The 15,070-nt window shown below is 39.4% G+C and overlaps 1 protein-coding gene across 6 annotated transcripts in view; it reads right to left on the bottom strand.

The window, feature by feature from the left end:
- SLC24A2 (solute carrier family 24 member 2) overlaps positions 1–15,070 on the bottom strand; it is a 135,884-nt gene that overhangs the window by 35,237 nt on the left and 85,577 nt on the right. For 4 of the 6 annotated variants that reach the window (XM_053931625.1, XM_053931620.1, XM_053931623.1 and 1 more), the window contains one exon: positions 5,101–5,244. In XM_053931625.1, the coding sequence (XP_053787600.1) occupies positions 5,101–5,244 (144 nt within the window). The remainder of the gene's footprint in view (positions 1–5,100; positions 5,245–15,070) is intronic. The other 2 variants (XM_053931622.1, XM_053931624.1) reach the window with 1 other exon arrangement.

Raw genomic sequence — 15,070 nt, 5'->3', positions numbered from 1 at the left:
CTAACATGAGTTATACAATTTCATAACTGAATATGCACAGGAGAACACACATTAAAAATGGGACAGATTTAACAACACTACCAGAGGGATGGAACACCTCTTCTGTGAGGAAAGGCTAAGAGAATTTGGATTGTACAACCTGGAGAAGAGAAGGCTTTGGGGAGACCTAATTGCAGTCTTCCGGTACCCTGAAAGGTGCCTCTAAGAAAGATGGAGAGAGACTATTCACAAGAGCATGTAGTGACATGACAAGAGGACTAGAAAAGTAGAAAGAAAGAAGGTTTAGATTGGACCTTAGGAAGAAGTCTTTAGTATGAGGATGCTGAGGCAGTGGAACAGGCTGCCCAGAGAAGTTGTGAATGTCCCATCCCTGGTAGTGTTCAAGGCGAGGCTGGACGTGGCCTAGTGAAATGTGTCCCTGCCCATGTCATGGGGGTTGGAACTAGATGATCTCTAAGGTTTCCATCCAACCCAAACCATTTTATGAATCTATGATTCTAAACTCCCTCATAATATAAATAACTAATCATATGTTGGAGTAAAAGTGGTCCAGTAGGTGTTTTAAGCAGATTACCCTTAAATAACCATGACCTGGAAACATCCTTTTCATATAAATTCCACTACTGTCACAAGCATTGTTTTTAGAACTACTCAGGGTACTTTGATTGATCTATTCCTTAATTGCTTCTCAACTCATTACAGTTACTTTTTCAAAAGAGAGTTCTAAATTTCTATCAAACCAGAAAATATGATAATGAGCTTATGATTTTTAAAACCTACTAAGATGGAATTTTAAGTTTAAAACCAAAATTTTATATGCACTGGGGGACAGAAGACCTTAATGCAAAAAGGAACACAATTTGAAAGAAACATATATTGATATTGGCTGTTACAATGATCTGACACCAGTGGGAGCAGAATTTAGGACTGGTAGAAATAAATTAATCTAAATACCAATTTGTCTTTTAAAACTAAGCAGCTAGCACTTTTTTTTCACCATTCCTGGTAGTCGACTTTTCCAACTTCCAATATTTTTCATCTTCCTTGTAAAAGCTCCAATCTTTCGGCAAGACATATGGTTAATGAGACAAAGAAGCAATAAACTTGTTGGAACTGGTCACAAAGTCTGCACAGAGCACCTTGCAGCAATGCAGTTTGAATGATCACTGCACAATACTCAAGATTTAAGCATACACTGGCTTAAGCAAAACTAATACAACCAGAGCCATGCTGGTCAGTAATAGCTCTCTGATGGTGCGATTATATACATCAAATGGTTCTTGCAAAACAAGGAGACACTGCCTATCTGAGTCAGACACCCACAGAATTTGGATGGCTAAGAATTACGAGTCAGTATCTTTGTAGCATGTGTACTCCTCGCCTGTCTTAGCTAATCCTCTCCCACTAAAATTAACTGATAAGCAGCACTCCAAGATACTTTAATAGGCTTAACACTTAAATTAACTATTTTAAAATGGGGAACATTTAAATTCAGAAAGGGCAAAATTTAAAGCATGTACATTTTACAGGAGATGAAATAAAAATGGACTCCATAGATGCTGCTATATAATATGCATATAGATGAAAATTTGAAAAAGCCATAACCAGAATGCTGATTCTTTTTTGTATGCTGGATTTTATTCCAGACTGTAACAATAATAGTCATGCTTGTTTTGTAACTAGTTTCAGTATTCTTTTGAGATTTATGTAATTTCTACTCCCTAGCTCTTTGAAATACAGACAGCTGCCAATTCTAAGTATTTTCCTAGAAGAATTAGTCAGAGACAGCAGACAGCAGTACTTCTCTCCATCTTTTTTTCAGTAGTTGTTGTGGTGGTTGCCTTGTAAAGACAAAGAGCAGGGTTTATTAGCAATTGGCTCTTTTGTGGCCCTAGTAACAGATAAATGAGAGAAGCCATGGCTCATTCAGTTCATATGCTATTTTTCTTTAACAAAAGCAAAAGGGTTTTGTAGTTCCACTGTAGATTGGATGGATTGGTACTGTTCCTGTCTATCAGAAAGAATATTCCTGTCTATCTTAAGAACATTTTTCTTGATACGTTTCTATATATTTATTTAATGCCAGTGTCTGAAAAACAGGGCTATAAGTAGCAAAAAAAAAAATCCAGGTATGAAGGCTTTTCTTCTAAGAGCTTGATCCTGGAAGGTGCTGAATAATTTGGAAGGTAACTATTTTAATTTTAGCCAGCATTATTACCAGCATCTTTAACCTAAATGATTCACATATTTGTCTTGTTCATAAATGTATCTGCATTGCAAAGTTTGATCTTTCTTTCACACTTAACAGTGCTTAACTCTGATTACTCAGAATCTGCTCTTCTAACTGGATCTGTACAGGAACATATTGTCCTTGTCCCCTTGGTAACAGTGCATCTCTATATGACAACAAGAGTTCATGGAAGTTGTAGCTCTTCATTTGTAATGGGAATTTGCAGAGATAGAAGGAACGCTCCCATATGGGTCCAGTGATGGCAGGACTGGAGCCTCAAGAGCCATCTTTCTGGCCTGTAATGCAAAGGGATGGACAGTGGAGTAAGGTTATAATAAAAGAGGTGGTGTTCAATATCTGCTTCTGACCTACTGGGGCACCTTGGTCACATAATTTTTCTTTTAATATCTGTTACTCCAGGAGATGGGCAGTTACATATGTGACCTTTACACAGCCACTGGGGAAACAAGCCATTAGGACAGGAAAAATAGCCATTATTGTTCAAAACACCTGAGCAAAAGCTCAGGAAAAAAAATTCCCTAAGGGCACACATATACCTCTGGGATATGCCAACAACATTATTGATGTTATAGTAAGGATTTTAATATATACTGGCTTAATGTGAGCAGGTGTTATTAAGGCAATAGACACATTAAAACAGCTAGTCAATCAGCTGCCAGTTAGCTGAACTAATGCGTAATCTACTTTACGTATACTTTAAGTATATAAAAATCTGCATATGTGTCCACCAGAGCATAATAAGGCAGCAGGATTTTGCCAACTTTAGAACCAGATACCTTGTCTACAAAATATTTTTTCTAGAGCTTCTGGGTTTCATGGAGCTAAATGTATCTCAGAATAGTACAAATAAATGCAGGGAAACCATCTCCATTTTGTGGAGATAAAATATACACTAGAAAAAAGACTCTAGATATAAATAAGAACTTATTGAAAAGTAGACACCCACAGAGGATGTCAAAGGCTCCATATGGTCTTTCAAATCATTATATAGCACACAAGCATTCACTTTATATATGCATATGCTAATCTGAGCATCCTGATGCAGAATTTGGGTTTCTGACTAAAATTACCACACTTGCAAATTGAGCCCCTGATGGTAGACCTATCAAAAAAGTGTAGTTGAGTCTTATTTTAGGTTTGCTTTAACTTTTATCACACAGTTTACATTGAAAATTGTTTTCTGATGCACATGCTGAGCTGTGATAGCAGACATAATTTTTGTTAGGAAGGGATTAGTGGGGATGGCACACAGAAATAAGTGAGAATATTTTGAAGATACATTACTGAAGCATACTTAAGATGTAATATAGTTTATGCAACCATCCGGTTAATTCTTTGACAGCAATGTTCGAAGTAAGCAGCTTGTCATACTGATACAGCCTATTCCCTCTTCTGTTAATCTACATGTAATTACAAACTACATTTTTTTTCTGTATAAACTATTCCTTCCAATGAATGGAGTTTTAAAACTCTGTTTTTAAAACTTGCCAATCTGGAACATATATCCATGTTTATCTTTTGTGGTATGGCACGGTGTTCTAGGTGCTGGATGTCAGCATGGAGTTCTGTTGTGAATGGTACTAGTGTTAATAATCACATGCATCATATAGTTGCAGGCAGCTTGTCAAGATATTCACTTTCCAGAACTATTACTTAAAAATGTTCTCATTTGTACATTACAGAATATTGGATAAAGCTACAGGTCTACTTATATTAGCTTCAGATTTTCAAAATTCAAAAGAATGCCCATAAATATTTCTTGCTCATTTTATATCAAATTATGAAAAAAATTACAAGGATGGTTTTGAATGATGAAAGGAGGGCATAAATTCAGAAATAAACAATCTTGACATTCATGTAGCATGTTCTGTGTGTTATGTAACAAAAGTGATTTCCAGAGTTTTCTGGAATCTTTATGAAAAAGAAAGCTTAAAAATTGGGAAGGGAAAAAGCGTCAGAAGGGAAAGAAGGGAAAATGTCACTTTACAGTCTTTGGAACCTTTTATCTAAAAACATGCCAGAGATCTTATTTTAGCTTCCTTCTTGCACTGAATTGCAGTTTTTCAGTATGTGGGATAAGAAGGTTTTTCACTGTGTGTGGGGAGGAAAGAAGAATTCAGGGTGTTGATTTATAAACTTACATGCTGTGCATGCGTCTCTTGCAGCAGTTTTAAACCTGTTTTTGATCCAGAAAGGAAAAGAGATCGAAACACTACTAATTTTTTTTCTTCAGGTCTTGATGCTCTCTCTTTTACTTTCCATGAGCTTTCCCAGTCAGGTCTATTTGTATATATAAGTATAAAAATGGTAAGTTCAAACTTATCAAACTTACTTCAAACTGTGTTTAGGACAAAACTAGCAAGTATTTTATACATGAAAGGATTTACAGATCTCATCGTAGTATGAAAATTATAATATTATGGATGGAAGAAAAAGGTCTAATAGAACATAAATCTAAGAGAAATGCATATCATTATGTTTGAACTACAGTAAAAATTTAGACAGTCCAAAAGCCTTCCAGTCATACCCTATAGGGCACTGCAGATAGACAGATACTCAGCACTCATGGGTTCAGCAGAGATCCAGAAATACAAATGTGAAGGCCCCAAAGAATTTTTCACTTTATATCATAAAGTATAAGTGAATACAAGTTATGATCTTTATAGAGCTCTTAAACAGTTGCTCATAAACACCCATTTGCCATTAGAAGAATTGAATACTAATGTTGTAACCTCTTCTTCAAAGAAGAAACAATAAGAAAAACCTAATATCTATAGTTCTTTTTTGGCATTTAACTAGAGAGCCACCTTTTGTGCAGAACACACTGACTTACAACAACAGTTACTTACAGGTTTTCTGACATCTGGCAGGGTAGCCCACAGTGGAAAAACAATGGGTAACACGAGAAGATAGGTGACCTGCTTGCGTGGGGTTTCAGGCCAGGCCAGGCTGAGAGGCTGCTCCTCCTCATCCTCTTCACTCTGTAAGAAAAGCTCCAGTGAGCAGATTATCAAAGTGGATGAATAAAGTTAGGGATTCATTCAAAAGGAGTTGAAGGACAGTGTTGTGTTTCAGGGAGAACTATGGCGTCTGAAAACATTGCATTAACACTACACCTACTTAACAGTGTTAACCAGGACACACCAAAAAAGACTTTGGTCAGACTACGAGGTATCCCTGCAGCACAGGCTGCCTGAGGATGTCCATTTGTTGACAATGTGGGTGATCCCTCGGGATGCACAGGGTGTCTCTGACAAGTGTTCCCATGGCTCTCCCTTGGCATGTGGGCTGGTCTAGTCAGGGATTAAGACTTGTCTGGGCTGCATCAAGCCTGGCCACACAGACAAAAGAGAGAGAACATGTGCACATATATGCCAGGGTGGGCACACAGACATGCACACACGCATCTTTATGCGTGCATATAGAGGTATACATGTATCTAACTTCTTAAGCTTTTGCAAGTAGCTTGAAACTTTACTATTAAATATATAGGCATACATATATTGGTATGTATGGTCTTCTCCACAGCGAGATAGGGTAATTCAGGCAACTGTGGAGCTCTAGTGCTACGCTGCTGGGGTCAGACTGGGCTGCTCAGGGCTCTGCCCATTCAAACTGTGAAACCAGCAAGGATAGAGATGGCCCAACAAGGATGGAGATGGTCCAGCTTCTCTGGGCCCCAACACTGTTGCCAGGTTGTCCACATAAGGAAAGGGCTTCTCCTCGTGTCTACCCAAAGACTCTTGTGCTCAGACCAGTCACAACATGGCAGTGTTCCTAACAACTTGGTGCTAAAACTGAAGACACTCCTCTCCAATTCGTGTCACTGATTTTCACATCGGCCCCTAGTCTCCATTTATGTGCTGCCCACCTGTCATCCCTGTTATAGAGTAGGCGTAGAGGAACCCTCTCCTATGACAGCAAACATTTGGCTTCCACACACTTCTCTTTCCTTAGACTGCTTCTGCTAACAAAATGGAGCAAGTATAGTGGGCATGACTCATCCTTTTGCACTCAGGTATGAAAATAACTTTTTAATTGTTAACATAGTTAGGTGATGTCTCCAGAACTACACATAAATTGCAGAATTAGGCAACTGAAAAAATGGCCTGAATAATACTTTCACACAGATGTGTATAATGCAAATGCTGTTGAAACTTGGAAAGATTTCTAGAGAGCTCAATGAAAGCTAAAAAAGTCTGAAAAAGAGCACCCAGTGAAAACTGTTTGACAACGTGAGTGATATATGATGACTTCTTCAGATAGTGTTCTTGGGTTTTATTTTTGAAAAAAAGATAATAATTAAGACATCTCTGCAATATGCATATTATTCCTCCTATAGCTTAAAATTGGTTTCTTTTCAGTTACTGCCCTGTACTAAGATTGCTTACATAAACCTTATGACAATGCTATATAAAGCAATAATTTAAACACCAGTTGTTCTTTTCTAAGCAAAAGAGTTAGTGATGAAATATCACCATATGTTGATAATGTTAATAACATTCTACTTACTGCTAATTTTGAAGAACTGGTCTTGATTATTCCACTATTGTGAACTTCTGAATTATTCAGCTACCTGAACTGATCAGTATCTACACAAGCAAGCTCAGCTCTTAGCTTGGGATCTTTCACCATGAAGGTATCACCTGACATCAATGGACTGGAAGCAAATTCCTATTTACCTCTTGACACACTCACAAGTTTCATCTATTTTTGAGTTGCATGTTAATGTTAACAGAGGACAATATTTTGCTAGCCCCTATACTTTGTGAAACTCCCAAGTTGCACAACTGTATGACAACAGTAAAGTGAAGATGTCATAATGGCTGTAATCATTAAAAACATTTTAAAAATGTATAACCACAATTTGTAGCACTCAACACAGTACTTCAGAGGCTCCTGAGCAGCTTAAGAGGCTAGCTTTTGCCTTTAGCTTTCAGCTCTTCACTGAAATGGACATACTATGCTTCATTGCTGGAAATCTACTGAAGCCTGACTTTAGAGGAACTGTGTTGGAGGAGGAGTTTATGAGGCTACTTCTCAAACCCAAATCCATTGTGGTAGATGCTTTTGGGGTGGGAAAAACCAACCTGAGACACAGGCTCAGCTTTGAAATTTGATGACCGAGATAAAATTTGAGCACAAAAGGACCAATTGAAGGGTTGCCTAGGTAACTCTTTCTGAATGGCCTCTGTGTAATTCAATCAGCCAACTCAGCTGGAATAAAGCTTTCTAAGCGACTGCTGCATAAACAGCACTGAATAACAAAGTACTTCCTGAATTGCCATCTTTAGAGATTAGCCATGATTAACAATTATATTTAATCACAACAAAACTTTACACTAGTCTGAGTTTGCACATGAGTCTTAAAAATATCTAGACAGTAATGCCTATGTTGGTTCATGCAATACTGTACCAGTACACACTATAGCTCAACATTGGGCCTTGTTCTATTCTCATGTCTGTGTCAAACACCTCTGGGTGTGCATGAGTACAGAGGCAACATGAGTGGCTGTAGCGAAGAACCATAAAGAATTGCTTTTGGAGATTGCCAGATGTCTCCTGAGAAACCTTGATCAATCTGTTCAAGATCTTTTCACCTTCCAGTTGTCTTACATCATCCCTTCCCCCAAGACAACTATCCCCAAAATATAAGGTCAAACACACAGTGCAGGCAAAACACTTTTTCTTGCTAGTTTAACTCCAGGATACATTACAGATGTTGCAGAATGGATATTCTTTTCCTATTTTGTAAATTGGATTTGGCATCTGATTTTCAATGCTGGCCTTCCAAAAATCAGTGGAAGTAATGAAGTTCAAAGTATTTGTAGATCTAGCTTCCATGAATTTCAAAGCAATATTAAATTATCCAATGATGTTGAAAAAAAGAATGGGAAATAATTTCAGCAGCTCTAAAACCACACAAATGCGAGTGTCATGCTGTGGACTAAGCGGCAGTGACAGAAAATGACTCAGCATGGATTTATGGCAGAGATTGCATGCACTGTCTGTGGATCCAGACACATACATTCTGAATATGCACTATCACAGTTTGTAGAAACTAATCCTGAAAATATAGTTTTATTTCAGTCTCTATGATGAAAAATCTCTACTTGCAATGTTCAGTATGATAATATTCTGCAATGCTAAGAAGAAAAGGCAATTACAACATGATATATACCCAGGAATTCAATCGTGTAAACACATATGACGGTACCATTTCAAGACACTTTCTGGTATCTGCCTTGTCCTCCACATGCTCTCACAGAAATAAAGAATATTCTGCTCACTTTATGACCCACCTGCCACTACTGTGCAAAGATCTCAGTTTCTTTAGGGCAGCTGAAGTACTACTACCTACCCATCTCCACTCCAAAACTCATTCCCTGCTATGACTCAGTAGCTAATTAATTTCATCGATACTGGACTGGACATATGGGAAAGCTGCATCACATGATATGATGAACTCTGATGAGAATCCATTAGAAAGAAACTGCCATATTAAGTCAGAACAAAAGCCAATTTACACTAGTACCTTGCAATGGTCAGACATCGGCATTCAGAGACTAAGTATTGGAATATGGCATATTTCTTCATCTTCCACAAATTCATAGAATCATAGCAATATTTAAGCTGGAAAAGACACTTTAGATCATCAAGTCCAACCATAAACCTAACACTTCCAGCTCCATCACTAAATCATGTCCCCAAGCACCATACCTACACATATTTTAATACTTCCATGAATGGTGACTTTTATGCTTGATAATTGATCCAATCCTTGATAACCCTTTTCATGAAGCAATTTTTGTAATATCTGATCTAACCTTCTCTGACACATCTTGTGGTAACTTCCTCTTGTCCTGTCACTTGCTACTTGGGACAAGAGGCTGACCCCTACCTGGCTACGCCCTCCTGTCAGGCAGTTGTAGAGAGCAATAAGGTCTTTGCTGAGCTTCATTTTCTCCAGGCTGAAACACCCACCTCCCTCAACTGCTTCCCACAGGACTTGTGCTCCAGACCCATCACCTGCTCCATTGTCCTTCTTGGACACACTCCAACAATTCAATGTCTTTCTTGTAGTGAGTGGCACAAAAGTGAACACAGGATTTGAGATGTGGCCTTACCAGTGCCAGGGGTACAGCAGGAAAATCACTGCCCTGGTCCTGCTGGCTGCACTATTGCTAATACAAGCCAGGATGCCACTGGAACTTTTGGCCACCTGGGCACACAGTTGGCTCGTGATTAATTGCTGTAGCCCAGCACAGAATCACAGCACCATAGAATAGTTAGGGTTGGAAGGGACCTCTGGAGATCTAAACTAAATGACCCCCAGGTTCTTTCCCATCATGAAGTTTTTCATTCCCCAGCCTGTAGCATTGTTGCATGGGGTTGTTGCGACTCAAGGGCAGACCACAGCATTTGGCCTTACTAAACCTCATACCACTGGCCTTAGCCCATGCATTCAGCCTGTCTGACCCCTCTGAAAAGCCCTCCTACATTCCAGAAGACCAACACTCCAACCCAACTTGTGTCATCTGCAAAATGAGAGGGTGTACTTGATCCCCTCATCCAAATTATCAATAAAGACATTAAGCAGGACTGGTCCCAGTACAGAGTCCTGGAGAACACCACCAGCAACTGACAGCTGGATTTACCTCCATTCACCACCACTCTTTGAGCTCTGCCATCCACTCAGTGAACTGTCCACACCCAGTCCACCCATCCACACCATGGAAAGCCAGTATCTCCATGCGGGAAATGGTGTCAAATGCTTTACTAAGGTGCAGGTAGACAACATTCATAGCCTTCCTCACATTTATTACATGAATCAATTTGTCATAGAAGGAGATCAGATTAGTCAAGCAGGACCTGTGTTTGACAAACCCAGGCTGGTGGGGCATGACCCCCTTGATGTCCTGCACATAGTGTGTGATGGCACTCACAGTGATCTGCTTCATGACCATCCCTGGCATCAAGGTGAGACTGACAGGCCTGTAGTTCTCTAGATCCTCCTTCCCACCCTTCCTGTTGTTGGGCATCTCATTTGCCAACTCTGGTCAACTGGGACCTCCCTAGTAAGCCAGGACTGCTGGTAAATGATGCGAAGTGGCTTGTGAGCACTTCCATCAGCATCCTCAGTACTCCTGAGTGGATCCCATCCAGCCTCAGAGATTCGTGTGTGTTAAGCAGTACAGCAAGTCACTGAACATTTCCCCTTTGATTCTGGGGGCTTCATTCTACTCCCCATCCTTGTCTTCCAGCCCAGGGGTCTGATTGACCCTGATGGCAGTCAATCTTGTTGTTAAAGAATAAGGCAAAAAAAGGCATTCCATAGCTCTGCTTTCCCCTTATTCCTTGTTGCAAAGTTTCCTTTTATATCCAAGAAAGGATGGAGATTGTCCCCAACCCTCCTTCTGTTGCTGATGTCTTTCTAGAACACCTTTCATTTCCAGAAACACCTTTCATTGTCTTTAACTGCAGAAGCCAAATTAAGTTCTAGATGGGCTTTGGCCCATGTAATTTTCTCCCTGCATTACCTCACAATATCCTTGTAGTCCTCCTGAGCTGCCTGTGCCTTCTTCCAAAGGTCATAAACTCTCCTTTTTCTTCTGAGTTCAGCCTAAGCTCTGTTCAGCCAGGCCAGTCTTCTTCCCAGACAGCTCCTCTTTCAGCATATAAGGACAGCCTGCTCCTGCACCTCTAAGATTGTTTTCTCAAACAATGTTCAGCCTTCCTGCACTTCCTTGTCTCCTTGGGACCACATCCCAAGGAACGCTATCAGCCAGTCCTGTAAACAGGCCAGAGTCTGCCCCCTGCAAGTCCCAGGCAGTTCTGGCAGTTCTGCTGACCCCTTCCTTACAGCTCTGAGAATAGAAAGAAGCTCTCCTTTAGTGGTCTCTGTGCCCAAGATGGCCTCTGACCACCACATCTCCCACTAAACCTCTGTTCACAAGCAGCAGGTTCAGCTGGGCACCTTCCCTGACTGGTTTCCTCACCCACTGTGAGAGGAGTATCAAGGCATGTTTCACACAGTTCAGAAACCTCCTGGGCTGTTCCCTCTCTGCTATGTTGTATTTCCAGCAGGTATCTGGTATGTTGAACTGTCCCAGAAGGAAAAGGTCCAGCAATTGTAAGACTGCTTATAGCATATTTTTTTCTTCCTCTTTGAACTGGTAGGATGGTCTACCTCTCTCCCACCAAGATATTTATTTTGTTGGTTTTACCCATAGTTACTCAACCCTTTTATCACCATCATCAAGCTCTAGAAAGTCAAACACTCCATAACATACAGGGCTACCACACCACCTCTCCTTCTTTGCCTATCCTTTCTAAAGAGTTTATAACCATCTATTGCATTACTCCAGTTGTGTAAGTAATCCCACCATGTTTATGTTACTGCAATTACATCATAGCTTTCCATCTGGTCAATGGTTTCCAGTTCCTCCTGTTTGTTGTGCATGCTGCATGCATTGGTGCAGAGGTACTTTAGGTGGGCTATCAGTCCTGTCATATAATGGGGGGGGGGGGGGGGGAAGGAGTCTTAATTACCATGTGACTGTTCTCAGGTGCTTCTGTTGTTTCTAATGGATTGATGATGATTAGGTCTTTGAAGCTGTATATGGATCTTGACCTACCACCTCCACTGAGATGGTGAAGGTGTTATGTGAAATAGTACTGGGACATTTCAAATGTGCTTTGGTGTACTCCACACAAGACAGAGCAGACTGAAGGACCGCAATAGCACACTGCTCCTCAAACACTGATGTGCCACTCCTAGGTTTATCTCTAGCATGCCTAGTTTCATCCCTTTTTTTTTCAGATCTAGTTTAAGGGTCTTTCACTAAGCCCTGCTAACCCTTTGCCCCTTTGAGACAGGTGTGCTCTGTCTGTCATCAGCAGGCCCAGACTTGTTTAAGCCAAGCCATGATAAAACCCCCTAAAATTCTGCTGGTGATACCACTTTTGGAGCAAGTTATTGACCTTCTGAGTCTTCCTATTTTTTTCCAGCATCATGTCCTGCAACTGGAAGAACACAGAATGACATATCTGTGCCCCTCATCCCTTAACCAGTCATTAAAGATCTAGGCGTAGCTGCATTGGATCTTCGCATATAACAGTCATTACTGTGTTTCTATGAAATCCTTACTAATTCTGTCGTAATTCTTTTTACTCTTTATGCATAGGATCCTCATTTCTTCTTGCTGATGTTTGAGACTGTTTTTTTGTTACAGAGACACCTGCAGTGCTGAATATGAAATGCATACTAATGCCTAGATGGGATAATTGTGGTACCCAGGCATGTATTTTATTGTTGTTATTATTATTAATGACAATAAGGAAATGAATCCTCCATTAGGAAAATGCCCTCTTTGCATCTTAAGAAATGAGAAGTGTTATTCTGCTTGGTATTCTCTTTCATACATCCGTAACAAATACTCTTTTAAACCAATCTACATATATTCAAAACTCTATCCTTGCTACTTCAGCTCTTCTTTTATTTAAATCATTACAAACAATTAAAAGGGTACAAAATCTATGGATGTTCCATATTTCACAGTTCTTTATGCAAGAGCATCTATCAAATACTTATCTGTAATCCCAAAGAAGAAAGCACTTACTGGTTTGCTCAGGACCATTTTAGAAACATGAGGTGATGTGGGTTGGAAGGGACCTGCAAGAGCACCTATTTCCAGCCCCTCTGCCATGGACAGAGACCTCTTCCACTAGATCAGATTGCTCAAAGCCTCACCCAGCCTGGCCTTGACCACTTCCACAGCTCCAGTTGGGGCATTCACAACTTCTCTGGGCAACCTGTTCCAGTACCTCACCACCCTCATAGTAAACAATTTCTTCTTATTATCTAATCCAAACCTATCCAATTTTCCTAGTAATTTTTTTTTTCAAACAGAGGAAATTATGGTGTGTTCACTTTATGTAAACAATACAAACATACAGTGACATTTCATCCACAATTATTTTGTTTATAAACAACAGTTTATAGCAAACTCCATCTGCCAAAGTCACAAGGCAACTCCATCTGCCAAAGTCACAAGGTAGTCACTCCTTCTAGCAAACATCACAAAATCACTGTCTCAATAGAGGCTTACAGTCATATTACATTAGGAAAACCAGTTGCTTTTCTGGCACAACATGAAACAGAATTTTACACTTTTTTTCCACACATTAGGAGTAAATGGAAAACAAGTACAAAGAACCACCTCAAACTTACTAGAAATACTGAATCTGCCACTGTTCACCAACTACTCATATTGTGTAACAGCTATAAATATGAAGTATAAATACCATATTCTGAGGATTAATCTTAGTCCACCTAAGATGAAGAGCTAAGCTATAAATTCTCATGCTCGTACATTTCTTGTGCATTCTGACTGCTGATACAATTAATCAATAAAGAATTAGCATGAGGGCTCCAGAAGAAAGGAAACTTAAGACAGGAATTATGCACAGTTCCATTTGCTTATGCTACAGTACCACCTTTGTTTATGCCTATATATATATATATAAGCATATATATATATGCTTATACCACCTCTAAAGAGGCAATTCCTTTCTTTGCTGCAAAGGACTGCTCAGGTCTTCTTTTGTTTTGGGTTGGGTTTTTGTTTGTTTGTTTGTTTTTGAGGTTTTTTTTTGAAATGAGCTCTGTACAAACCAACTTTTCACAATGAGTAAGTCAAAAAAAAACGGATGTGATTGTGATCTCAAATATTCTCTGTCCCAGAGGTTTATTTTTTTCTTTAGAAGGGCACATCTCACATTAATCTATTTTACTAGAAAGGCAGAAAGTACAGACAATACTCTATGAACAGCCTCAAATCTCTGCCTTCTGCTTATCTGTAAGCCACATCACTCATTTATCTTCTCATACATGTCATTTAAAGAAAAAAAAGTAAAATAAGGTGAGATAGTAAGCTAGTACAAGAGTATGCAATTTCTATAGGGTGACTAAGAAAGCAACATCTTTCCATACAAATTCTTGAATAAAATTCAAGCAGGCAGTAATATTAAATCCATTAGCTTTCAGAATGCATTCTGTATATGTGGATACTCTTCTTAGGATGGCTAATTTGTGCTAATCCTTGCTGCACCATCACTGAAAAGAGCTACCTTTAGAGCGGACCCTACAGGAAGGAGTAAGGTCAGGTAGATGTTTGGTTCAGATTCTCCTCTTGCTGCTTGTGTCCTCTTGGGCACTTGCAGAAATAAGTAAAATTACAGCTCCCAAAACTTTTATGCTAGTTTCTATGCTATGTTATTGCCAGCACTCTTTAGGGAATTTGAGAAGAAATTCTCAGAATGTAACACACAAAACTGCAGTCAGCCCACCTGAAGAAATAACAGCTATGGTATAATGGAGATTCTTCTAAAGAATAAGACTTCATTGTCATGCCATTTTTCACAGTCCTAATTTTCAAGTAAGTCAAACTGGTATACAGCAGCAAAAAATGTGGAGCAGGCAACTAAGCAGAATTGTGAAAATAAAGATCAACTCCATTTGATAGCAGCACCTTCTCTTTAAGTTACAATGAACAAACAAGACGTAGACATTTACTTCAGTCCAAGTGTGGCAGCTGAAAAAGTATTTGGGCTTTGGAAAATAACCTTTTTATGATGATCAAACAACTACCAGGGACGCTGGAATATATCACAGCCTTACAACAAAGGCTGCTCTAATCTTCTCTACGTTCTCTCTCTATGAAATAGTAATGTTTAACATAGCTCAGATTAATACCCTAAGACAGAGAATGCAATGCTACTCATATTCTCACCAAGCTAATTTGATGTGAATGGAAT

This window comes from Vidua chalybeata, chromosome Z (assembly GCF_026979565.1).
Source record: "Vidua chalybeata isolate OUT-0048 chromosome Z, bVidCha1 merged haplotype, whole genome shotgun sequence".
In the NCBI taxonomy this organism is placed as follows: domain Eukaryota; kingdom Metazoa; phylum Chordata; class Aves; order Passeriformes; family Viduidae; genus Vidua; species Vidua chalybeata.
Note: the sequence above shows the minus strand (reverse complement) of the source record. Positions and strands in the feature narration are given on the sequence as shown.